The sequence below is a fragment of the Pleurodeles waltl genome, chromosome 10 (genome assembly GCF_031143425.1).
Source record: "Pleurodeles waltl isolate 20211129_DDA chromosome 10, aPleWal1.hap1.20221129, whole genome shotgun sequence".
In the NCBI taxonomy this organism is placed as follows: Eukaryota; Metazoa; Chordata; class Amphibia; order Caudata; family Salamandridae; genus Pleurodeles; species Pleurodeles waltl.
In genome coordinates this window covers 226,062,394-226,090,356 of record NC_090449.1, presented here as the reverse complement: position 1 = coordinate 226,090,356, position 27,963 = coordinate 226,062,394, and the positions used below count along the sequence as shown (strand labels likewise).

The window sequence follows — 27,963 nt, the reverse complement described above, 5'->3', positions numbered from 1 at the left end:
ACACTACTAGACCTATCTGTAGTACCTCACTCCAATCTCCCAAACAGACCAGATTTGTTAACCCAAAACAAAGGTCAAATCAGGCATCCAAACCCCAGTGCTTTCAATCTAGCGATTTGGCTCCTGAAGTCATAGAATTTGGATACTTAAATCCTCCATCTGAATGTATGGAAGTCATTAAACAAGCACAAAAACCCACTACTAGACAGCGCTATGCAAACAAGTGGAAATAATTTGTCTACTATTGTCAATCTAAGACCATAGGTCCACTTATACATCTATACAAGATATTGTATGTTGTTTACTTCATTTACAGAAATCAAATTTGGCTTTTTCCTCCATAAAAATACACCTTACTGCAATATCTGCATACTTACAAATTATTCAACATACTTCTTTATTCAGAGTTCCTGTTATCAAAGCCTTTATGGAGGGATTAAAACGCATCATCCCACCCAGAACACCACCAGTTCCATCATGGACTTTAAATATTGTACTTACAAGACTCATGGGACCACCTTTTGAACCCATGCACTCTTGCCAAATTCAGTTTTTAACATGGAAGGTTGCCTTCCTTGTGGCTAATACTTCTTCTTTAAGAGTTAGTGAAATACAAGCATTCACTCTTGAAGAACCTTTTTTCCAAGTACACAAACATAAGGTTGTACTAAGAACAAATGCAAAATTTCTACCAAAAGTAGTATCTCCTTTTCACATCAAACAGTGAAATTGCCAGTCTTCTTTCCACAGCCAGATTATGTGGCAGAGAGACCTCTTCATACCCTAGATCTAAAAAGAGCTCTTATATACTATATAGACAGAACTAAACAGTTCAGGAAAACAAAGCAACTTTTTGTTGTCTTCCAGCAACCACATACAGGCAATCCTATATCAAAACAAGGTTTAGCAAGATGGATTGTTAGATCTATACAAACATGTTGTGTCAAAGCAAAAAGACAACTTTAAATCACTCCTAATGCACATTCTACAAGAAAGAAGGGTGCAACAATGGCTTTTCTAGGAAACATACCAATGGTTGATATATGTAAAGCAGCTACATGGTCACCCCCTCATACATTTACTAAACATTACTGTGTTGATGTTTTCTCACAACAACAACCACTGTAGGACAAGCTGTCTTAAGAACATTATTTCAAACAACTTCAACTCCTACAGGATAGCCACCTCTTTTTGGGAGGACTAACTGCTTTGTAGTCTATGCACAGCATGTGTATCTGCAGCTACACATGCCATTGAACGGAAAATGTCACTTACCCAGTGTACATCTGTTCGTGGCATGTAGTGCTGCAGATTCAAATGCACCCTCTCCGGAAGCATGTAGTCGTTTAAGTTACTAACATTTGTACATATGTATATACATTTGCATTTGCATCTCTTTTCTCTTATATACTCTATCACTCCTTTCTTCACCCTCTCCGGGAAAACAATCTAACAATGGAGTCGATGCCCATGCGCAATGGAGACGAAGGGGAGTCGCTTGATACCGTGACTCAAACACTTCTTCGAAGAAAACAACTTGTAACACTCCGAGCCCAACACTGGATGGCAGAATATGCATAGCATGTGAATCTGCAGCGGAACATGCCACGAACAGCTTTACACTGGGTAAGTGACATTTTCCATATATTTCTTCACTTCTTACTTCTCCCTCCTGCAGGAAAACAACCTAACAAAGGACTCTATGCTCATGCGCACTGTCACCCAGAGGAGTAGTCACTCGATCTCATGAGTCGAAAAAGCTTCTTCGAGGAAGAACAACTTGTAACACTCCGAGCCCAACACTAGATGGTGGACCTAAGCAAAGCATGTGACTCTGCAGTAGAATGTGCCACAAACAGATGTCTACTGGATAAGTGACAAATTCCATGCCTGTTGTTGGAAGAAATGTGTGCACAGACAAGTCTGTTGACCCATTCTCTGCCTCTCTCTCTTAGGTTCTCTTGTTTATATTTTCGTTGCCCCATCAGGGTTCTGCTTTGGGCACTCTCAAAAGTTATTTGTCTGCAATCTCTGCTTTCTTACGGCTGGCTGATCATCCTTCTTTGTTTAAATCTCCTTTTGTAAATAGGTTCTACTCATTTTTCCATTTGTTTTGCCCCAGTGGGATTTACATTGACATTCCTGATGTGCTCTCCTTTTTAGCCTCTTCACAATTTTCCTCTCAAGCTACTCGGTTTGAAAACAGAGTTCCTTGTGGCCATCACATCTGCCCTCAGGGTGAGTGAGCTGCAGACATTGTCATCTAAGTCACCCTATCTTTCCATCTATCCTGATAGTAGTGCTCCACACATGTGCCTCCTTTCTTCCGAACGTTGTTATGCCCTTCCATGTAGACCAATCCATTACCTTGCCTACTTTTAGCACCCCCATATCCTTCTAAGCAAGAGAAGAACCTTTACTGCCTTGTCCCTAGAAGAGTGCTGTACAAAAGGGTTCTAGGTGGATGACCAACTCTTTGTTGGTTATGTGTAAAGAAATGTCTCCCTGTTGCAGTTACCCCCCACTTTTTTCCTGATACTGATGCTGACTTGACTGAGAAGTGTACTGGGACCCTGCTAACCAGGGTCCAGCACCAGTGTTCTTTCACCTAAAATGTACCATTGTTTCCACAATTGGCACAACCCTGGCACCCAGGTAAGTCCCTTGTAACTGGTACCCCTGGTACCAAGGGTCCTGATGCCAGGGAAGGTCTCTAAGGGCTGCAGCATGCCTTATGCCACCCTAGGGACCCCTCACTCAGCACAGACACACTGCTTACCAGCTTGTGTGTGCTGGTGGGGAGAAAATGACTAAGTCAACATGGCACTCCCCTCAGGGTGCCATGCCAACCTCACACTGCCTATGGCATAGGTAAGTCACCCCTCTAACAGGCCTTACAGCCCTAAGGCAGGGTGCACTATACCACAGGTGAGGGCATAGGTGCATGAGCACTATGCCCCTACAGTGTCTAAGCAAAACCGTAGACATTGTAAGTGCAGGGTAGCCATAAGAGTATATGGGCTGGGAGTCTGTCAAACACGAACTCCACAGCTCCATAATGGCTACACTGAGTACTGGGAAGTTTGATATCAAACTTCTCAGAATAATAAACCCACACTGATGCCAGTGTTGGATTTATTAAAAAATGCACACAGAGGGCATCTTAGAGATGCCCCCTGTATTTTACCCAATTGCTCAGTGCAGGACTGACTGGTCTGTGCCAGCCTGCTGCTGAGAGACCAGTTTCTGACCCCATGCGGTGAGAGCCTTTGTGCTCTCGGAGGACAGAAACAAAGCCTGCTCTGGGTGGAGGTGCTTCACACCTCCCCCCCCCCCCCTGCAGGAACTGTAACACCTAGCAGTGAGCTTCAAAGGCTCAAGCTTCGTGTTACAATGCCCCAGGGCACTCCAGCTAGTGGAGATGCCCGCCCCCTGGACCCAGCCCCCACTTTTGGCGGCAAGTCCAGGAGAGATAATGAGAAAAACAAGGAGGAGTCACTGGCCAGTCAGGACAGCCCCTAAGGTGTCCTGAGCTGAGGTGACTCTGACTTTTAGAAATCCTCCATCTTGTAGAAAGAGGATTCCCCCAATAGGAATAGGGATGTGCCCCCCTCCCCTCAGGGAGGAGGCACAAAGAGGGTGTATCCACCCTCAAGGACAGTAGCCATTGGCTACTGCCCTCCCAGACCTAAACACACCCCTAAATTCAGTATTTAGGGGGTCCCCAGAACCTAGGAATCTAGATTCCTGCAACCTAAGAAGAAGAGGACTGCTGAGCTGAAAAACCCTGCAGAGAAGACGGAGACACCAACTGCTTTGGCCCCAGCTCTACCGGCCTGTCTCCCCCCTTCTGAAGAAACTGCTCCAGCGACACTTTCCCCAGGGACCAGTGATCTCTGAATCCTCAGAGGACTGCCCTGCTCTAGAAGGACCAAGAAACTCCCGAGAACAGCGGCCCTGTTCACCCAAGACTGCAACTTTGTTTCCAAAGTAGCAACTTTAAAACGACTGCGTTTCCCGCCAGAAGCTTGAGACTTGCAACTCTGCACCCGACGCCCCCGGCTCCACTTGTGGAGAACAAACACTTCAGGGAGGACTCCCCGGCGACTACGAGACCGTGAGTAGCCAGAGTTGCCCCCCCCCCACCCCCCCCCCCCGAGCCACCACATCGATGCCTGCAAAGGGAATCCCGAGGCTCCCCCTGACCGTGACTGCCTGACTCCCAGATCCCGACGCCTGGAAAAGACCCTGCACCCGCAGCCCCCAGGACCTGAAAGATCGGAACCCCAGTGCAGGAGTGACCCCCAGGAGGCCTTCTCCCTTGCCCAGGTGGTGGCTACCCCAAGGAGCCCCCCCCTTGCCAGCCTGCATCGCTGAAGAGACCCCTTGGTCTCCCATTGATTCCTATTGAAAACCCGACATGTGTTTGCACACTGCACCCGGCCGCCCTCGTGCTGCTGAGGGTGTACTTTCAGTGCTTACTTGTGACCCCCCCCCCCCCCCGGTGCCCTACAAAACCCCCCTGGTCTGCCCTCCGAAGACGCGGGTACTTACCTGCTGGCAGACTGGAACCGGGGCACCCCCTTCTCCATTGAAGCCTATGCGTTTTGGGCACCACTTTGAACTCTGCACCTGACCGGCCCTGAGCTGCTGGTGTGGTAACTTTGGGGTTGCTCTGAACCCCCAACGGTGGGCTACCTTGGACCCAAACTTGAACCCCGTAGGTGGTTTACTTACCTGCAAGAACTAACAATTACTTACCTCCCCTAGGAACTGTGAAAATTGCACTGTCTAGTTTTAAAATAGCTATATGTGTTTTATTTGAAAAGTATATATGCTATTGTGATTATTCAAAGTTCCTAAAGTACTTCCCTGCAATACCTTTCATTCAAAGTATTACATGTAAAATTTGAACCTGTGGTTCTTAAAATAAACTAAGAAAATATATTTTTCTATACAAAAACCTATTGGCCTGGAATTGTCTCTGGGTGTGTGTTCCTCATTTATTGCCTGTGTGTGTACAACAAATGCTTAACACTACTCCTTTGATAAGCCTACTGCTCGACCACACTACCACAAAATAGAGCATTAGTATTATCTCTTTTGCCACTATCTTACCTCTAAGGGGAACCCTTGGACTCTGTGCATACTATTCCTTACTTTGAAATAGTGCATACAGAGCCAACTTCCTACATTATGTGGGTGCAAAGAAAGGTTGGGCAGTGCAGAAGAGAACCATCTCCAGATGGGTTGTACTCTGCATTGAAATGTGGTATGCATTGGCTAAGAAGCAACCCCCAAATGCATTGCTTGTTTATTCTACCAGTGTTAAAGCTGCAACCACTGTGTTAGCACGCTGTGTTTCGGCACTGGATATCTGTCAGGCAGCAATGTGGGCATCTCTGCACATGTTTACCATAAAATACCTCCTGGACAGTCAGGTCCGTAAGGGCAGGCACTTTGCCTGTTTGGTCCTGCAGGAGTTTCTAGTATGGTCCTGGTTCGCAGACCCACCTCCGGAAATGTTATTGCTTGGGTATCTATTCTAAGGAAAGGAATCTGCAACTAGATGTCTCTATCAGATGGACAAGTTACTTACCTTCAGTAACGCCTAATCTGGTTGAGACAATATCTAGTTTGCAGATTCCTTCCCGACCCATCCATCCTTCCCGCTCTGCAAACTGAGTTCTAGGGACAAGGACTTCCCTTTCAGTACCCTAGTATTGACACAAGAGGTCAGTGTTCCTCATGGCTCTGCGCTGCTGGCGTGGAAAGTCATGAAAAGAAACTGACATCTGCTCGCTGGTGTGGCCTCTATATAGGACCTGCGACGTTCTGTCCGGCACAGAAAATGCAGACGATGGACCCAGAGCTGATCGCCGCCACCTAATGGCATGCAGGGTTACTGCTCTAGAAAAATCTCCGGATCCGTTCTAACACCTGGGGGAAATGCTCTGGTAAGGAATCTGCAGCTAGATATTGTCTCTACCTGGTAAGGCATTACCGAAGGTAAATAACTTGTCCTTCCGTGGCTTTCCTTGAAAGCATTCCAATAGGTGACACATACATTAACAGCAACATGGTCTGCACTACACACTTTCTCTAAACATTGAGTGGCTGTTCTAGCACGCCAGTAAGCCAACATAGGTCAGGAGGTGCTGCACACACTTTTCCAGACAACTACAACACACAGGTTAGCCACCGCTTATGAGGAGGACTGCTTTACAGTCAATGGAAAGCATGTCTATCTACAATCACACATGCCTCGAATGAAAAGTTAACATACTCTGTAAGTATCTGTTTGTGGCATGTAGTGCTCTAGATTCACACGTGCCCACCCTCCTCCCCGGATACTTGTGGCCATTGCAGTTCTTCTTTCTATTCACATGGACATCTCATTACTTAAACTTACTCTAAGCTCCATTCTCACCCGCTGGAAAAACAGTCTAACAATGGATTTGATGCTCGAGTGCGTTATCACCAATAGGAGGAGTTATTCAACCTCGTAACTCTAAAGACTTCTTTGGGGGGGGGGAAACACAACTTGCACACATCTGGACCCAAAACTCAGTGACAGGTTTATGCATAGTATGTGAATCTACAGTACTGCATGCCAATAACAGATGCTTACCGGGTAAGTAACATATTCCTTCTGCAGTGCTCACAGGTAGTTATGCCTTTTACAGAAACATGCAACAACGTGTTGATTTGTTTTTTTCCTCAGATCGATCGTTGTCTTATTCTGACGAGTCTCGACTGTCCAACCTTCTTCGGAGGATATCCCGGGAAGACGACAGAGATCGGAGACTGGCTACTGTGAAGCAACTGAAAGAGTTCATTCAGCAACCAGAAAACAAAATGGTAACATTACATGCTTATTTCCATATGTTTACTTGGTGTATTTAGAATATTCACATATCCTCCACAGATCTTATCAAGTATCTGCATTTCATTGTAGTAATGCCAAGGAGACAGGGTGAGATTTCATGTCTTTAGCTATAAAGATGCACTAAACCTATCTAGCATAGGATTGTTTTAAAAGTTAACATAAATTTAGGAAATATGTTGTTTGTTGTGGTATGTATGTGGATGCTTGCCTCTGGGGGGCTTGAAAGAAGCAAGCCTAGAGTTTGTTGATCATTCCTCCCAAGATAGTATGTCTTGCTAGTTTTTCTGTCCAATTCCAAAATCAAGTTTGAAGTTCTAAACTGCACTGCCCATGCCTCTGTTTAATTTTTCCAGGTTATGGGCATTATTGAAATACATGTAAACATGAATCCTTAAAATGTGATTAAATGAAAGGCAGCCAGTGTCCCTGGAGCTATGTGGTGAAAAGAATAAGGTAACATTGGGGATCCTACGACAACTCCAAAACTTCCCGGCCTAGTGCTGTTTCCTAATCTAATAATCCTTAATGATGTCAAAGGATGGGTAGAGCACAGTTAAGGTCATGATGGGGTTGACTTCAACCACTAAAAGGAGGTATCCAGAACAGACTCATTCCCCAGTATCTGAGCAGTAAAACATGTTAATGATCAAAGCAGTGAAAAACGGTTTGGCTGTGATGATCAACATTTAAAATTAAGAATTTACGATTTAACTCTATTTTTTGCTGTTGGCTAATTCATTAAAATGTTAATGTTCTGATAGAGACCTCTAACCGCAAGTCCTCAACTTCTGAATTTCCCCATTCACTAGACGTGATCCCGAAATGTTTTAGCAGTTCTCATGTGTCCCCAGGAGGCTTTGGTCAGTTCGTTGTTGGATATGTGCACTCCCAGTATCATTTCAGGGCTTCCATATAGATGCCACCTATGTGTGCTGGCATTGATTCCTTTCTTTAAGCGCCTTCCAATGTGGATTAGGAGCTAACAGTGTTGTCTTTGACAGATATTTGTTGAGCAGGAAAAATATCCACATTCATCTTCAGTGTGGAGGTTTGGTTCCTAAAACAATAATTATATTTTAGACTTCTAGCGCAGATTCCTTACCTTGAAATTTTCCCCTGGCGTAAGACTGGTTCAGGACATTTTTCGTGAGTAGTACCCCTGCTCGCTGATGGGTGGCATTGTTTGGCTCTGTGTGGCGTCATCTGTCTCTGAAGTAAAGTGTGCTGTGACTATATAGGCGCCACCCCAGCTCACTGACGTCAGTTCTTTTTTTTCTGTGCCAGTCAGCACAGATCCGAAGAGACCTTCCCCCAGTCACCTTTTGACTGTCTTTTATTGAGTCTCTTCTCCTGTTGTGGCAGGGATGTCCACGAGGAAGGCCGGCTTCATGCCCTGCGGCACCTGTCACCGGCAAATCTTGAATATGAAACCATACTTCCTCGGTCTGTGGTTCCTTGAGCTTGACCACGACACCGGGACCTGCATCAATTATCACGCCATGTGCCCTAAGGCCTTAAGAAAGCAATCCCTCAGGTTACTTGCTGCTCGCAGGGTGATGCTGCCACGGTCTGGAACCCGGTCGAGAAGAAGGTCCTAATATTGGTGGCAGAGCTATAGATCTTCTACTCAGTCAAATTCGTACCACTCTGGTAAGTCCCACAGAATTAAAAAGAGCAAGAAGTGGAAGAAGTCTTTTACTTCACACCGTCCATCAAAGTCATCCAGTGAGACAAGGGAGTTCATTCACTCGAAGTCTGGCTCCGTGGTTAAGCTTTTGCTTGTGCCGTCTCTGCGGCTACCTGCGTGTAAGGAAATGCCTCCTTGGCATGGTTACCCCCTGACTTTTTGCCTTTGCTGATGCTATGTTTTGATTTGAAAGTGTGCTGAGGCCTGCTAACCAGGCCCCAGCACCAGTGTTCTTTCCCTAACCTGTACTTTTGTTTTCACAATTGGCACACCCTGGCATCCAGGTAAGTCCCTTGTAACTGGTACCCCTGGTACCAAGGGCCCTGATGCCAGGGAAGGTCTCTAAGGGCTGCAGCATATCTTATGCCACCCTGGGGACCCCTCACTCAGCACAGACACACTGCTTGCCAGCTTGTGTGGGCTGGTGAGGACAAAACGAGTAAGTCGACATGGCACTCCCCTCAGGGTGCCATGCCAACCTCACACTGCCTATGCAGTATAGATAAGTCACCCCTCTAGCAGGCCTTACAGCCCTAAGGCAGGGTGCACTATACCATAGGTGAGGGCATCAGTGCATGAGCACTGTGCCCCTACAGTGTCTAAGCCAAACCTTAGACATTGTGAGTGCAGGGTAGCCATAAGAGTATATGGTCTGGGAGTCTGTCAAACACGAACTCCACAGCACCATAATGGCTACACTGAAAACTGGGAAGTTTGGTATCAAACTTCTCAGCACAATAAATGCACACTGATGCCAGTGTACATTTTATTGTAACATACACCCCAGAGGGCACCTTAGAGGTGCCCCCTGAAACCTTAACCAACTACCTGTGTAGGCTGACTGGTTTTAGCAGCCTGCCACACTCGAGACATGTTGCTGGCCACATGGGGAGAGTGCCTTTGTCACTCTGTGGCTAGTAACAAAGCCTGCACTGGGTGGAGATGCTTATCACCTCCCCCTTGCAGGAGCTGTAACACCTGGCGGTGAGCCTCAAAGGCTCACCCCCTTTGTTCCAGCACCACAGGGCATTCCAGCTAGTGGAGTTGCCCGCCCCCTCCGGTCACGGCCCCACTTTTGGCGGCAAGGCCGGAGGAGATAATGAGAAAAACAAGGAGTCACTGGCCAGTCAGGACAGCCCCTAAGGCAACCTGAGCTGAAGTGAACTCTGACTTTTAGGAATCCTCCATCTTCCAGATGGAGAATCCCCCCAATAGGGATAGGAATGTGACCCCCTCCCCTTGGGAGGAGGCACAAAGAGGGTGTAGCCACCCTCAGGGCTAGTAGCCATTGGCTACTGCCCTCCCTGACCTAAACACACCCCTAAATTCTGTATTTAGGGACTCCCCTGAACCTAGGAACTCAGATTCCTGCAACTTAAGAAGAAGAGGACTGCTGAGCTGAAAAACCCTGCAGAGAAGACGGAGACACCAACTGCTTTGGCCCCAGCTCTACCGGCCTGTCTCCCCCCTTATGAAGAAACTGCTCCAGCGACGCTTTCCCCAGGGACCAGCGACCTCTGAATCCTCAGAGGACTGCCCTGCTCTAGAAGGACCAAGAAACTCCCGAGAACAGCGGCCCTGTTCACCCAAGACTGCAACTTTGTTTCCAAAGGAGCAACTTTAAAACGACTGCGTTTCCCGCCAGAAGCGTGAGACTTGCAACTCTGCACCCGACGCCCCCGTCTCGACTTGTGGAGAACAAACACTTCAGGGAGGACTCCCTGGCGAGTACGAGACCGTGAGTAGCCAGAGTTGCCCCCCCCTGAACCCCCACAGCGACGCCTGCAGAGGGAATCCCGAGGCTCCCCCTGACCGCGACTGCCTTACTCCCAGATCCCGACGCCTGGAAAAGACCCTGCACCCGCAGCCCCCAGGACCTGACAGATCGGAACTCCAGTGCAGGAGTGAACCCCAGGAGGCCCTCTCTCTTGCCCAGGTGGTGGCTACCCCGAGGAGACCCCCCCCTGCCTGCCTGCATCGCTGAAGAGACCCCTTGGTCTCCCATTGATTCCAATTGAAAACCCGACGTGTGTTTGCACACAGCACCCGGCCGCCCCCGTGCTGCTAAGGGTATACTTTCAGTGCTTACTTGTGTCCCCCCCGGTGCCCTACAAAACCCCCCTGGTCTGCCCTCCAAAGACGCGGGTACTTACCTGCTGGCAGACTGGAACCGGGGCACCCCCTTCTCCTTTGAAGCCTATGCGTTTTGGGCACCACTTTGAACTCTGCACCTGACCGGCCCTGAGCTGCTGGTGTGGTAACTTTGGGGTTGCTCTGAACCCCCAACGGTGGGCTACCTTGGACCCAAACTTGAACCCCGTAGGTGGTTTACTTACCTGCAAGAACTAACAATTACTTAGCTCCCCTAGGAACTGTGAAAATTGCACTAAGTGTCTAGTTTTAAAATAGCTATATGTGTTTTATTTGAAAAGTATATATGCTATTGTGATTATTCAAAGTTCCTAAAGTACTTACCTGCAATACCTTTCATTCAAAGTATTACATGTAAAATTTGAACCTGTGGTTCTTAAAATAAACTAAGAAAATATATTTTTCTATACAAAAACCTATTGGCCTGGAATTGTCTCTGAGTGTGTGTTCCTCATTTATTGCCTGTGTGTGTACAACAAATGCTTAACACTACTCCTTTGATAAGCCTACTGCTCAACCACACTACCACAAAAATAGAGCATTAGTATTATCTCCTTTTGCCACTATCTTACCTCTAAGGGGAACCCTTGGACTCTGTGCATACTATTCCTTACTTTGAAATAGTGCATACAGAGCCAACTTCCTACATTGGTGGATCAGCGGTGGGGTACAAGACTTTGCATTTGCTGGACTACTCAGCCAATACCTGATCACACGACAAATTCCAAAAATTGTCATTAGAAATTGATTTTTGCAATTTGAGCTATTTTTCTAAATTTTTAAAAGTCCTGCTAGGGCCTTGTGTTAGTCCCTGTTAGCATTTCTTTTAGAGTTTAAAAGTTTTGTGAAAGTTTGAATTAGGTTCTAGAAATAGTTTTAGATTCTTAAAAAGTATTCCAACTTTTAGAAACATAATGCCTGGTGCAGAAGAGAATGTGGTGGAGCTCGACCTCACACCTTACCTCCATCTTAAGATGAGGGAGCTAAGGTCTCTCTGCAAAATAAAGAAAATCCCAATTGGCTTAAGACCCTCCAAACAACAGCTCCAGGAGCTTTTGGCAGGGTTTGAAAAAGCCAACCCTTCTGAGGATGACAACCCAGAGGATGATGATAGTGACTTGGAGGAGAATTCCCCCCTTCCAGTCCTAATTAGAGAGATCCGAGACTCCAAACATAATAGTCCGAGATGCTGCTTCCCTCACAGGAGGGGCCAGCACCTCTGGAATCACTGAGGATAGCCTCAGTGAAAATGACCTCCTGTTAGCCAGGATGGCCAAAAGATTGGCTTTGGAGAGACAGCTCCTAGCCATAGAAAGGGAAAGACAAGAGATGGGCCTAGGTCCCATCAATGGTGGCAGCAACTTAAATAGGGTCAGAGATTCTCCTGACATGTTGAAAATCCCTAAAGGGATTGTGACTAAATATGAAGATGGTGATGACATCACCAAATGGTTCACAGCTTTTGAGAGGGCTTGTGCAACCAGAAAAGTAAACAAATCTCACTGGGGTGCTCTCCTTTGGGAAATGTTCACTGGAAAGTAAAGGGATAGACTCCTCACACTCTCTGGAAAAGATGCAGAATCTTATGACCTCATGAAGGGAACCCTGATTGAGGGCTTTGGATTCTCCACTGAGGAGTATAGAATTAGATTCAGGGGGGCTCAAAAAACCTCGAGCAAGACCTGAGTTGATTTTGTGGACTACTCAGTGAAAACACTGGATGGTTGGATTCAAGGCAGTGGTGTTAATGATTATGATGGGCTGTACAATTTATTTGTGAAAGAACACCTATTGAGTAATTGTTCAAATGATAAACTGCATCAGCATCTGGTACACCTAGGACCAATTTCTCCCCAAGAATTGGGAAAGAAGGCGGACCATTGGGTCAAGACAAGGGTGACCAAGACTTCCACAGGGGGTGACCAAAAGAAAGGGGTCACAAAGCCTCCCCAGGGGAAGAGTGTTGAGGCATCCAAAAATAAAAATAGTAAAGAGTCTTCTACAGGCCCCCAAAAACCTGCACAGGAGGGTGGGCCCAGAGCCTCTTCACAATCCAATTTTGGGTACAAGGGTAAAAACTTTGATCCCAAAAAGGCCTGGTGTCGTAGCTGTAATCAGCCTGGACACCAAACTGGAGACAAGGCCTGTCCCAAGAAAAGTACCACTTCCAACTCCACTCCAGCTAACACTGGAATGGCTAGTCTCCAAGTGGGATCAACAGTGTGCCCAGAGCAAATCCGGTGTCACACTGAAGCTACATTAGTCTCTGAGAGTGGGGTGGATTTAGCCACACTGGCTGCCTGGCTTCCTAACATGCAAAAATACAGGCAGCAGCTCTTAATTAATGGGACTAGTGTAGAAGGCCTGAGGGATACAGGTGCCAGTGTCACCACGGTGACAGAGAAACTAGTTTCCCCTGGTCAATACCTGTCTGGACAAACATATCCAGTCACCAATGCTGACAATCAAACTAAAGTACATCCCATGGCTATGGTAACTTTAGAGTGGGGAGCAGTCAATGGCCTGAAACAGGTGGTGGTCTCCTCAAATATCCCCGTAGACTGTTTGCTTGGAAATTACCTAGAGTCCTCAGCTTGTGCTGAGGTAGAACTGAAAACCCATGCAGCCATGCTGGGTATCCCTGAACTGATGTGTGTCAAGACAAGGGCACAGTGCAAGGCTCAGGGTAAAAAAGTAGAGCTGGAGCCTGGAAAAAGGGCCCAGCCTACCAAGAGGAAAGGAAAGACAACTGGGAAACCGTCTGCAACACAACAACAAAAAGAGAACCTCTCTTCTCAGGAAGAAGTTCTGCCCTCAGAGGGAACTGAGCCTCTGGAGTTAGAACCTTATCAGGTTGAGCTCTTAGGCCCAGGGGGGCCCTCAAGGGAGCAGTTGCGTAAGGGGCAAGAAACCTTTCCCTCTCTTGAAGGCCTTAGGCAGCAAGCTGCTGAAGAGTCCAATGGCAAGAAAACTGGAACACATAGGGTCTATTGGGAAGATGGACTCCTGTACACTGAGGCAAGAGATCCCAAACCTGGTGCCACTAGGAGAGTGGTAGTGCCTCAGGAGTTTAGAGAGTTTATTCTGACCTTAGCCCATGATATTCCTCTTGCTGGGCATTTGGGACAAACCAAGACGTGGGAGTGATTAGTCAACCACTTCTACTGGCCCAACATGTCCCAGAAAGTCAAGGAGTTTTGTGTCTCCTGTACCACCTGTCAAGCCAGTGGTAAGACAGGTGGACATCCAAAGGCCCCCCTCATTCCACTTCCAGTGGTGGGGGTCCCCTTTGAAAGAGTGGGTGTGGACATAGTGGGTCCACTTGAACCTCCCACAGCCTCAGGGAATATGTACATACTAGTAGTAGTGGATCATGCTACTAGATACCCTGAAGCTATTCCCCTTAGGTCGACTACTGCCCCTGCAGTACCCAAGGCCCTCATTGGTATCTTTACCAGAGTGGGTTTCCCTAAGGAGGTGGTGTCTGACAGAGGTACCAACTTCATGTCAGCATACCTGAAACACATGTGGAATGAGTGTGGAGTGACTTATAAATTCACTACACCCTATCATCCACAAACTAATGGCCTTGTTGAGAGATTCAACAAGACATTAAAAGGCATGATCATGGGGCTCCCTGAAAAACTCAAAAGGAGATGGGATGTCCTCTTGCCATGTCTGCTTTTCGCTTAGAGAGAGGTGCCTCAGAAGGGAGTAGGGTTCTCACCCTTTGAACTTCTGTTTGGCCACCCTGTAAGGGGACCACTAGCTCTTGTGAAAAAAGGCTGGGAGAGACCTCTTCATGAGCCTAAACAAGACATAGTGGACTATGTACTTGGCCTACGTTCAAGGATGGCAGAGCACATGTAAAAGGCAAGTAAAACCCTTGAGGCCAGCCAACAGCTCCAGAAGTTTTGGTATGACCAAAAGGCTGCAATGGTTGAATTTCAACCAGGGCAGAAAGTCTGGGTTTTGGAGCCTGTGGCTTCCAGGGCACTTCAGGACAAATGGAGTGGCCCTTACCCAGTGCTAGAGAAGAAGAGTCAGGTCACCTACCCGGTGGACCTAGGCACTAGCAGGAGCCCCAAGAGGGTGATCCATGTGAACCGCCTTAAGTTCTCCCATGACAGGGCTGATGTGAATCTGTTGATGGGCACAGATGAGGACCAGCAAGCTGAGAGTGAACCTCTCCCTGATCTCCTCTCATCAAACCCTAAAGATGGTTCAGTTGATGGAGTGATCTATTCAGACACCCTCTCTAGCCAACAGCAATCTGACTGTAGGAAGGTCCTACAACAGTTTGCTGAGCTCTTTTCCCTAACCCCTGGTCAGACACACCTGTGTACCCATGATGTTGACACAGGAGACAGCATGCCTGTCAAAAACAAAATATTCAGACAGTCTGACCAAGTTAAGGAAAGCATCAAGGTGGAAGTCCACAAGATGCTGGAATTGGGAGTCATTGAGCACTCTGACAGCCCCTGGGCTAGCCCAGTGGTCTTAGTCCCCAAACCTCACACCAAAGATGGGAAGAGAGAGATGAGGTTCTGTGTGGACTACAGAGGACTTAATTCTGTCACCAAGACAGATGCCCATCCCATTCCAAGGGCTGATGAACTGATTGTTAAATTAGGTGCTGCCAAATTCTTAAGTACCTTTGACTTAACAGCAGGGTACTGGCAAATCAAAATGGCACGTGGAGCAAAAGAAAAGACAGCATTCTCCACACCTGATGGGCATTATCAGTTCACTGTTATGCCCTTTGGTTTAAAGAATGCCCCTGCCACCTTCCAAAGGTTGGTGAATCAAGTCCTTGCTGGCTTGGAGTCCTTTAGTGCAGCTTATCTTGAAGATATTGCTGTCTTTAGCTCCAACTGGCAGGATCACCTGGTCCACCTGAAGAAGGTTTTGAAGGCTCTGCAATCAGCAGGCCTCTCTATCAAGGCATCCAAATGCCAGATAGGGCAGGGAACTGTGGTTTACTTGGGACACCTTGTAGGTGGAGGCCAAGTTCAGCCACTCCAGCCTAAGATCCAGACTCTTCTGGACTGGGCAGCTCCAAAAACCCAGACTCAAGTCAGGGCATTCGTTGGCTTGACTGGGTACTACAGGAGGTTTGTGAAGGGATATGGATCCATAGTGACAGCCCTCACAGAACTTACCTCCAAGAAAATGCCCAAGAAGGTAAACTGGACTGTAGAATGCCAACAGGCCTTTGACACCCTGAAACAAGCAATGTGCACAGCACCAGTTCTAAAAGCTCCAGATTACTCCAAGCAGTTCATTGTGCAGACAGATGCCTCTGAACATGGGATAGGGGCAGCTTTGTCCCAAACAAATGATGATGGCCTTGACCAGCCTGTTGCTTTCATTAGCAGGAGGTTACTCCCCAGGGAGCAGCGTTGGAGTGCCATTGAGAGGGAGGCCTTTGCTGTGGTTTGGTCCCTGAAGAAGCTGAGACCATACCTCTTTGGTACTCACTTTGTAGTTCAAACTGACCACAGACCTCTCAGATGGCTGATGCAAATGAAAGGTGAAAATCCAAAACTGTTGAGGTGGTCCATCTCCCTACAGGGAATGGACTTTATAGTGGAACACAGACCTGGGACTGCCCATGCCAATGCAGATGGCCTTTCCAGGTTCTTCCACTTAGAAAATGAAGACTCTCTTGGGAAAGGTTAGTCTCATTCTCTTTCGTTTGGGGGGGGGGGGGGGGTTGTGTAAGGAAATGCCTCCTTGGCATGGTTACCCCCTGACTTTTTGCCTTTGCTGATGCTATGTTTTGATTTGAAAGTGTGCTGAGGCCTGCTATCCAGGCCCCAGCACCAGTGTTCTTTCCCTAACCTGTACTTTTGATTCCACAATTGGCACACCCTGGCATCCAGGTAAGTCCCTTGTAACTGGTACCCCTGGTACCAAGGGCCCTAATGCCAGGAAAGGTCTCTAAGGGCTGCAGCATATCTTATGCCACCCTGGGGACCCCTCACTCAGCACAGACACACTGCTTGCCAGCTTGTGTGGGCTGGTGAGGACAAAACGTGTAAGTCGACATGGCACTCCCCTCAGGGTGCCATGCCAACCTCACACTGCCTATGCAGTATAGATAAGTCACCCCTCTAGCAGGCCTTACAGCCCTAAGGCAGGGTGCACTATACCATAGGTGAGGGCACCAGTGCATGAGCACTGTGCCCCTACAGTGTCTAAGCCAAACCTTAGACATTGTAAGTGCAGGGTAGCCATAAGAGTATATGGTCTGGGAGTCTGTCAAACACGAACTCCACAGCACCATAATGGCTACACTGAAAACTGGGAAGTTTGGTATCAAACTTCTCAGCACAATAAATGCACACTGATGCCAGTGTACATTTTATTGTAACATACACCCCAGAGGGCACCTTAGAGGTGCCCCCTGAAACCTTAACCAACTACCTGTGTAGGCTGACTGGTTTTAGCAGCCTGCCACACTCGAGACATGTTGCTGGCCACATGGGGAGAGTGCCTTTGTCACACTGTGGCTCGTAACAAAGCCTGCACTGGGTGGAGATGCTTATCACCTCCCCCTTGCAGGAGCTGTAACACCTGGCGGTGAGCCTCAAAGGCTAGTGGAGTTGCCCGCCTCCTCCGGCCACGGCCCCACTTTTGGCGGCAAGGCCGGAGGAGATAATGAGAAAAACAAGGAGTCGTCACTGGCCAGTCAGGACAGCCCCTAAGGCAACCTGAGCTGAAGTGACTCTGACTTTTAGGAATCCTCCATCTTCCAGATGGAGAATCCCCCCAATAGGGATAGGAATTTGACCCCCTCCCCTTGGGAGGAGGCACAAAGAGGGTGTAGCCGCCCTCAGGGCTAGTAGCCATTGGCTACTGCCCTCCCTGACCTAAACACACCCCTAAATTCTGTATTTAGGGGCTCCGCTGAACCTAGGAACTCAGATTCCTGCAACCTAAGAAGAAGAGGACTGCTGAGCTGAAAAACCCTGCAGAGAAGACGGAGACACCAACTGCTTTGGCCCCAGCTCTACCGGCCTGTCTCCACCCTTATGAAGAAACTGCTCCAGTGACGCTTTCCCCAGGGACCAGCGACCTCTGAATCCTCAGAGGACTGCCCTGCTCTAGAAGGACCAAGAAACTCCAGAGAACAGCGGCCCTGTTCACCCAAGACTGCAACTTTGTTTCCAAAGGAGCAACTTTAAAACGACTGCGTTTCCCGCCAGAAGCGTGAGACTTGCAACTCTGCACCCGACGCCCCCGGCTCGACTTGTGGAGAACAAACACTTCAGGGAGGACTCCCCGCCGACTACGAGACCGTGAGTAGCCAGAGTTGCCCCCCCCCCCCCCCTGAGCCCCCACAGCGACGCCTGCAGAGGGAATCCTGAGGCTCCACCTGACCGCGACTGCCTGACTCCCAGATCCCAATGCCTGGAAAAGGTTGCAGAAGTTGTCTCAGACGAAATCTAGAGCGTGGATGCGCTTCCATACCCAAGCAGATCTTGTGACCTCTCCACATTAAGGACCAAGATTTCAGGGAAGTCGAACAACAAGTCCAAACCTGGGTCGCTGGTGTCTGACCACTCACAACTCTCGGAGACACACAATGCTCCTGATAACTCGCAGAACTCTCAGCCTCGGAGCAACTCCACTAATCGAGTACCTCCTGTCTCACTGGACAGCCACAGCAGACGAGATGCAGCACCTAAAGATTTCGTAGCCGTCATTATTTGTACCCCCACAGAATCCCACTGGAGAGCCTTGGGTCCCAAGGATTCAAGGTGGCATTCCTATAAGAGGTCCAATGTGGGATCCTATCCTTCCTGACCATGCTACTTGACCGCCAGCTGAGGTTGTCCCTGGTAATGAGCCCTGTGCCGCTGGCTCTCTCCCCAGTGCAGCGACTGACTGATACCGATACGACGGGTGCAAGCCTCAATGCCGCTACCATTGTCTGACCCGGGTCTGATAGCTTTATAGAATTCGAAATCTGAGCCCATCCATTGGCAACTCCATTACAGGGTGATGACATTTATGAAGACATGTAGGAAGCTGGCGCTTTATGTGCTATGTAAATACCATGTAAAGAGTCTAGTGGTTCCCCATTGAGTGGACAGAGCTTGCTGTGAAAATCCCAAAGTGCTCTATTTAGGGTTGGTGTGGTCGAGCAACCTTAGGCTTAACATAGAGGAGTGCAAGGCATCTACAAATACCCACAATAGTAAAAATAAAATAAAATAAAAACATTTGACACAACTCAAGAAAGAGATCCACACCGATTTATAAAAAAAAAAAAAAATAACGGATATCTTTATACATGTTTAGGCACCTGAGAATACTGTTCAGTTAAGTACCTTTTTAAATAGGAATTCTTTTCACTTTAAAAAGTAGACACTTAGTGCAATTTCTTAGCTCTGCAATGTTATCCTACAGGAGATAAAACAAGTTCTGCAAACAGTTAGAGTTCAGTGACTTACAAGACCAATCTCTTTGGGTTAAGGTGAGTAGTGGTCAAGGTTCAAGGCAGCACCCACACTATAACCCTCAGCGGCACAGAGGTGGCCGGTGCAGAGTGCAAAACAGCATCAGGTGCCCAATGTGTTCCTATGGAGATCAGTTACTGTGAAAGGAGGCTGGAGGGTAGAATTGGGTGTTCTGTTTGGGTGAGCCACCGAGCGGGCTCAGGTCTTGTGACGCTCAGGGATGTAGGTACACCAGTGGTTCTACTCTTCTTGGTCTGGGGCGTCTGGGTGCAGACGGTTCTTGGGCCGTTGGGTGTCTGTCACCGGTTATGGTTGCGGTGGATGGGAAGACTACAGAACAGGCTGCAGTCGTGGACTGGAGACCAGTCCAGGTGTACCAACAAGTGGGATCAAGTCTCTTATGTCTGGGGGAATGCAGAGGCACAAGTGGTCCTCTTCTCCTCAGTCCGGGGCATCTGGTTGCACAGGTGCAGTGGACTGTTGGGGTTGCCGTCACTGGTCGCTGTTGAGGGAGGTCCTGTACAAAGAGACTGCATTGGTCGGATTGAGGGTCACAGTAGGGAAACCCATGATTTGTCTCTGTACATCCAGGGTACCAGATTGGCAGCGTTGTCCCACTTCAACACGGGCTGGGAGGTTCAGGGGCTGTGGTGCTGTCTGGCGGCAGTTTTGGCAGTCAGGAGTCCTCTTCAGTGGTTCTTGGGTGCCTGCAAGGTTTCAGGGGGGAATCTCTGCTACTCCACAGGTGTTCCTTGTGCTGTGGTGAAGGCTGGCAGTCTTTGCGGCTTTTTTAAAGTTTCAGAGCTGAAGGATGAGTCTTCTTTTTCGCAATTGTTGAAATCCACAGGCAGACTGGCGCAGTTGGTGCACCAAATCTGTCACGGATCTTCAGTTCTTGCCTTTTGCGTCTCTGGAGTATCCGTCAGATCAGTACAGATCTACTTCTCTGGTGCCACGGGCTCCCCTGAATACTGAATTTAGGGGTGTTAGGGCTGTGTAGGGTAGTAACCAATAGGCTACATACCCTTGGGGTCACTACACACAACCCCCCCCCCCCCCCCACACACACACACAAAAAAATGACCACTTCCTATAGGAAGTGGGCATAACCCTGTCCCAGAATTCCTAAATGTGCGTTCACAAAGATGGCCACTCCGCAGTAGCCCACCTTAGGGGTATTACAAGCCTAGAAGTGGAACGTCTACCTGACTAGCTAATTTTCCCACCTGTCCAGGTGCTAATTGGGCTCGCGGGGTGGGGGAGAGAATTTGCAGCCTTGTGAGGTTTGCTGCCTTAGGAAGGCTATTCAGCAGGTCATCCTGTGGGAGAGTGTATTACATCCTCTTCCCAACCCGGCATTTGTTCTGGGCATCCTGAAAGCAGAAGCTCTCACCCTATGGGGCCAGAACGGGTCTTAGCAGACTTGTCAAGAAGCATACCAGAGACTGGGTAAGGCTTTAGGGGGCACCTCTAAGGTGCCCTATGGGTGCATGTATAGGTAAAGCCAACACTGGCATCAATGTGGATTCACCTGTATGAGATGTTTGATACCAAACACCATCTTCAGTGAAGCCATCATGTAGCTGGGGAACTTTTTATTGACCAGTGTTCAGCATATGGCTTCCGTGGTCTTGTACTATGTCTGAGAATCAACAAAGACATATTAGGGTCATGTCTGCTTGTGCAGATATGGCTTTGCATGTAGTATAATGCACCCTGACTTAGGGCTATAATTCTTGCTAGAGGGGTGACTTACATATATTACATGCACTGTTAGGGGACATGGCACGCACTGGTTGTATGCCATGTCGGGTTTCACTTTTGTTTGCACCACGACAGACCTTGGGGGGGGGGGGGGGAGGGGGGGGGCAATTCATGCTGCAGCCTTTAGAAGACCCTCTTTCGCATCTCTGGCCCTAGGTACCAGGAGTACCATTTACTAGGGGCTTACAGAGGGTGCTAAAGGATTTGTCAACTGGGAAAACAATTGTATAATTTTGGGGGAGAGAACACTGGCACTGGGGTCCTGGTTGGCCGGGACCCAGTGCACTTCCCAGAAACAGGCAGAAAATCGGGGTGGGAGGGGGTACTGCAACAAAAAAAACATTTTCCTACAAGAACCATTTATTTTTGAGGACCTACATGATGCTGCTAGATTGGACAGTCCCCTGGCCATTGACCTGACCACTCAAGACTCTATGGCCACTGAAGAATCTGCCTCTTTGGCATAAGTCATTAGAAGGGCAATGGATGTTCTTGAGCCAATGCTGCCCATGCAACAGGTCCAAGCTAACATAATGACCGAAGTCCACAACCCCACAGCCACCACCAAGGAACCTCTTCACTTTTAATGAGGCAATTACAGACATACTGGTGGGTACCTGGGCAAAACCTCAGCATGCTGTGCAGAGAGTATGGAGGTTCAGGCATCGCCTAGCCGTCTGAACTCATTCCCTACGACTCCACCTGATGAGGAATCCAAGAGTTATGAAAACTTCACAAAATGAGTCTTTTCCATTGTGAGTCTCGACTTACAGTCCATCAATAATTCCTGGAATAATATTTACACAGCTTGTGGGACAGAGTGCCTGACTTCTTGCCAGTTGTTGCTGATAATGTCATACAAACGCTACAGCGTCTGATTATTGACCACCAGTAGGCTGAGAAATGGTCTGACCTACACACTGCTGACTGCTTTAGTAGGGCAATTGGGACAAGCATGGTGCTTAGGTGCCACACCTTGTTTCGCTCAACTGGCTTTATCGGACATCCATTGATGAAAACGTTTGGGAGCAGATGTTAACTCTCCCCGCATAGTTCAAGTAGAGCAAGGCCACAGCTTGCCCTCTGGGCCTAATTCAACCTGTATAACATTTTGTCCCCAAAAGCAGCACCCCTTTTGAGGTTTCGATAGGGGATATTAGCAGAGGAGGCACCAGTACCTGCCTTGGCAACAGAAGGCCTCTCAACCATTTTGACAGGAGAGACCGGAGAGGCTGGCAATAGCATTCAGGTCCCCCAGGCAATACACTACCCAGACTACCCCCTGACACCACCTGGCCCACCGCAGCTGCTGCAAAACAACTTGAATTTGCTCCTAGCGGATCATGATTGCGCAGTAGGTCACCTTTGACTTGACTTCCGCGGCTGGCAGAGCGTTTTCCAAGACTAGTGGGTGCTCCTGATCATGCAACATGCCTACTCCCAGCCCTTTCTGTCTTATCCCCTGGATATTCCATCCACACAACAGAAGGCCTCCACGAGGACCACTTGTCCATTCTCTGGTGAGAAGTTGAGAGACTCATGGCCCAAGGAGCAGTGGAGAAGCTGCTGGTATCAGGGACTGGTACTGATTGCTATTCTAGTTACAGTGCTGAAGGGCAGAAGCCTTTACCTCATCCTAGCCCTCCACCCTATCCCAGATCTTTGCCTCTGATTGTATTTCCTGCAGAACAACAAGTCTACCATGCTCACCCTGGCCCAAGTTCTGTCTCCCCTGGATCCAGAGACTGGGTGGTAGTGCTTGACTTGCAGGACACACATTTCTACATCCCCATTTTGATTTATCAGTTCTCCTTGCTCCCTTTTGGCCTAACGCGCTGCAGGTGTTTACAAAGAGTTGGTGATCGCTGCCCATCTGTGGAGGTTAGAAATAGCTCAGTGACTAAATACTGAAGAGGGGCTCGCATCAAAGTGTCATTATCTAACCCCAGACGTCAGCCAGTCTTAAAAATCATCATTGGGTTTTCCATCAATGTGCCAACGTCATAACTGGCTCCTTTACACTGGCTTCTCTTCATTGGAATCATTCTGGAATTTCCAAACAATCCTTCCACCTCAGTAAGCCCGGGGCATTTAGCCTATGATCCCGAAGTTCAAACCTTGGCCTGGTTCTCAGTGAGAGTAGCACTTGTCCTCCCTTACTCTCCTTGTGCACCGCCACAAGTGGCACATCTGGACTTTGCAGTCTATTGGGTTAAACACGAGCACAGCCCATCTGTATGCCTTTCCACCCATCCGGTGCAGAGTACTGCAGGCGATCAAGAGACACCAAGTTGGACGATGAGGGTGAGATACCCAAAATTTCTGGCCATAAGCGTTTGCCCTCCAATTCGGCTGCCTCTTTGGGAGGATCTCTTGTTGCAGCAGTAGGGCTAGGTCTTGCACTGAGCCTGCTCAACTTATATCGTCATGCTTGGAGGTTGCACAATGACAGCTAATTACTTTTGATTATCCTCCAGAACTGGTGGGTGTCCTCTTGGCAGTCCATCAACAAAATCTGTCTATGCAGGATTATGGGAGAAGTTATTGCTCGATGTTCCTTTTTACACATTCAACCTCTGAATGTACAGTTATCGAACGTTATCCTGTTTTGTTTGGCCTTAGACCAACAAGGTCCTGCTGTCATCAGCTGAGGTTTACTTTTCAGCCCTTTGTGGCTTCTTAAGTGTGCCAGATGAGCCATCCCTCTTGATGTCACCTGCAACAATGTTTTTTTTGTTTTTTTGGAATGGGCTGATCCATATGTTCCCGTCAAAAAATGTGACGCTACAATATGGGACCTCAATTTGGATCTCATTTACATGATGTATATATTGGCTTGGTATTTGAGTGAGCTCCAGACTTTGCTTCTTGTACTGCAATGTACATCCTTTTGCCCCAGAGAAATTAGTCCTCTGGACAAAAGGGACATTTCTGCCCAAGGTCGTCTCAAGCTTTCATGTAGGGCAATCCATCACCTTGCCCAATTTCTATGTACCCCAACACCCCTTCAAGTAGGGTGAATGGCTCCACCTCATTGACCCTAAAAAGGTACTTAGTTTCTAGATAGACAGAACCAATGACTACTGGAATGGATGACAAACTTTTTGTTGGTTTCTCAAGTGCTAAGAGAGGCAGACAGGCAAATCCAGACAGTCTTTAAATGGATTTTATTATGCATAAAGATCTGCTATGGGCTGGCCAAGAAACAGCCTCCAGAAGGTTTCCACGCTCACTCTGCCAGAGCGAAGGCTACTACCACTGTGCAGGAGTGCATTATGCCACTTTGGATATTTGTGAGGCTGCAATGTGGCCTTCCCTCTATATGTTCATAAAGTACTACTACCCGGATATCCTGGTCTAGCGAGACTGGCACTTTGCCTGATCCGCCCTGCAGGATTTCCTAGTCTGTCATTCCACAGACTCACCACAAGAGGAGGTGGACTGCTTTTGCTAGATTCACAAAGTGAGGAATCTTCGTTTAAAAGTCACTATCAAAAGTATAAGTCACTTACCTTCAGTAATACCTTTTTGGTATAGCCTCTAACCACAGATCCCTCACTCATCCACCCTGCTTCCGTTGACAGAGATCAGAAAGAAACTGCCACTAATACTCACAGGTGGCGTTTATATGGGGGCCTCAGAGTCTTACCTGGAGCAGACTGATCTGATGCAGAGCAGTATGATTCCACCTGTCCGCGTACGAGGGCATTGCTGAAAGTTTTCTGGATCCAGTCAGGCGTCTGGGGAAGTTCACAAGGTGAAGAGTCAGTAGTTAAGGGTCACTACCAGAAAATGGATTGCTAAAGGAAAGTAACTTCTTCTCATGCACATTCCAAGGGATCTTGAGCAAGCACAGGACATTCGGTTTTGTATTTGTGGTTTACCATAGGTGCAATATTTTTGCTTTCAGTATACCATTGTAGAGTGTAACCCCCCTTTTGCTGGTTGAAGTAATGCAGGTTATGGGAGACCAAGGCAGGAGTTGCAGGGTTAGGTGACTTGTCCACTTATGGACAGCCATATCAAAAGTTTTCTTTACATTATTTTTCATTTCAAAGAAGCATCCTACAGAATAGGCTGTTTTGATCATGGGTTTGTTTCAGCTATTTTTACCCTGCATGCAATAGAACACCAGAAGAGGGGGAAATTGAAGTGTTGGACTTTAGACTTTTTTGTGTGTTCTGCTTAGAATCTTGATTATGGTTTTTAGGGTTGTTGCCTTTGGTATTATAGGGGGGAAAAACAATATACAAGCTCCCCACCTGTCTTCCATCACTTTTAGATATGTCTCAAGGAAGCAGCAAAAGTTTTGGGAACACAATCGGTAGCTGCAGTGGGACTCCTGCTTGGAGATTTTGAAGTTGGAAAGCACTGGGTGCACTCCTGCTTGTTCAACCAATTCTGCAGCTGTACTCACCTATTATCTAGACATACCAAACTTTATTTCAGAAACAAGTCAACCAAACCTTGGTCTGGGTGTCCATTGGGCTGTATACAAAGGCTTGTGGTTTAGGTTTCCACTTATCAGTACGGCCACAGTGTGCTGCAAGATCGTGTGGTGATTAAAAATACAAATCCCATGCTATCTTTTAGCTCAAGCACTTTCCAGAGTCCAAGTGCTAGAATTCATGCCTCACCAGGCTGCTTGCCACAGACTAGAAGCAGCTGAAAAAAAAAAAGCAGGACTACAGATGTTTAATGTGCACAGTCACGAAGTAGAAGACACTGATCACCTGCAAGTAAACTGTTTTTCGACTGTCCTCATACTATCTGGTTTGTACTTGCCCAACAAGCATGATTGAAAGCTAGCTTGTCCACAATTTGCTGCCCGTTTATTTTTCCAGTCATAAGACAACACCTGTCCGAGCCCAGTTTTTTTTTAGGTGTGGTATTGACCAGTGCCCTTTGATTTTACTACACTTGTACAAATATGTTAGTCTGAATTCAGTTTTTATTTATTGTGGACTTCAGTGTTTTCTTTCCAAGTATTCTCATACGTCTTTGTTTGCAGATGCTTATTCAGCTGTTTAGCCCCCTAAAACTGACAAACTGTGTATGCCAATGTTTACACTTTTTCCGATTTGTTATAAGGCATAGCTTCAATTTAAAGTAGTATTGACGAGTATGTAATGTCTTCCCACTGGCAACGTGTCCAGTGATTGTGCTAAGCATATACGTTTGTGTATTGCCCTCTTAATCAGAGGCTTTCTCACCTACCCTCAATTACATCTCATTACCTTTCACACTCCCTCTCATGGCACTTTGTCTTGTTTGCAGTACTTTTGGTGGACTAAAGCATGAAAGTGTTATATTCAAGAGGTTTTTAATAACCTGCCTACCGTTGAGGTTTTGGGCTGAGGGTAGGTCACCTACTCAATTTTTTGTCATTGTGGTGGTGGTTAGTCCTGCTCACTACATAGTACCTTGCAAAACGTTTACTGTTTCAGGATTACATCACTTACTTTGTAATCCTGCATTCTAAAACTCACAAAACCTGATGCCTTCAGCATGCTAGCCACTTCTTTTGTATACTCTTTGCATGACTCATGAAAGTGGTGCTGCTGTTGCATAGAGATTCAGGGCTGCCATGTCAACTGTCATATTGCAAGTCAGTCATGCCTTTTTACCCTGCATTACATTGCATTCTGGGTCTTCAAATGTTGCCAGTAACATTTTGAGCATGGGGTAAATAAACACCAGTAGTAAAGTGGATTTGGCTGAAAAGCCAGGATTACCGGTTGTGTCCCCTGGACCTGCTTATTTTGATTATTTAAAAAAAAAAAAAAAAAAAAGTCAAATGTCCCCCTGTGCCCGCCATAGGCCCCTTTGTTGGTGGACCCTACTCATTTAAAAACATAAATGCCCACTGCGTACCTTGTGGGCGGCTAGCCCATACATTTAAAAAAGGAAATGCTGCCTTGGACCGCCGCGTGCCCTGTTGGACATTTAATTTTTTTAATGGATTAGGGCCTGCCGAGTGCTCCGTAGGAAGCGGGCCCAAAACATGGTTAAAAACGAATGCTTCCCGGTTCCTCCGTGAGCAGCAGGCCCAGAGTGTAAGAGGGAGGGAGGGAGGGGGCTATTACATTATATCACGTTTTGGGCTCACTGGGCACGTGTGGAGCCTGGCGGGCATATATTTTCCTCAAATTTTGCGTGCACTTTGTATACATTTAAAAAAAAAAAGCTAAGCGCAGGCTTTTTGCTAAACTACCTGTTTTTGCAATTTTTTTGTTTCAAATCATCAAATCATTGAGGGTCTGGCTATCAAATACTCAATTGTGAGCAGAGGACCCTGATGTATTGAAGGCTTTTACTCATTCTGCATTTGTGAGAAAATGTGATGGTGCATGTTGGCAAGATTTCTGTAAGCCAGCAATTTCACCAAACACTGACATAATTCAACATTTCCTAAAGCCTAAACTATGATTGGAATGTTTCCAGATGATTCTCTGTGGGTCATAAGATACATAGCTAAAAGTGGAGAATGAATTTCAAATTACCGTTGAGTCGGGCAAGTAATCGTGTGCTGTCTGCCTACATATAGAGATTAATATGTTTAGAATGTAGCTATATCTTAAGGAATGCACACAGATGTTAAAATGTTGTCGTGACAAAGCAGATAACTTTGGAATTCCATCCTTTGTTTACCTCCTGGTGTCACAGTGCTTTTGTTGACTCTCTTCAACTAGAACCAGTTCAGATCTTCACATTTTCAGTTTTGGTAGCAGAGTGCCTAAACATGTACAATGAAATGGTATTTGATAGCCACTCTACTTTACATGTTTTGTGCCTGATCAAGGAAATTTAGTCTCATTGCTGGTGGTTTTTAGGTCCTGAAAGGGCTGCTGAATCTTAACAATCATTTCATTATCTGATTCCCTCTGGGGACTCATAGTCCTTACTTTCTTCTTGAGGGGTGATGAGGGTGAAAAGAAAGGTAAGTGTCAGAAAAGAAACCAACTTTGGGTAGATTCCTCTAATGTTAAACATAGCAAGAGAGT

General features: G+C 47.2%; 1 protein-coding gene across 2 annotated transcripts in view; it reads left to right on the top strand.

The window, feature by feature from the left end:
• The window catches only part of SMG1 (SMG1 nonsense mediated mRNA decay associated PI3K related kinase), a 1,401,298-nt gene that overhangs the window by 117,235 nt on the left and 1,256,100 nt on the right, over positions 1–27,963 (top strand). For both annotated transcript variants that reach the window (XM_069210224.1, XM_069210223.1), the window contains one exon: positions 6,725–6,861. In XM_069210224.1, the coding sequence (XP_069066325.1) occupies positions 6,725–6,861 (137 nt within the window). The remainder of the gene's footprint in view (positions 1–6,724; positions 6,862–27,963) is intronic.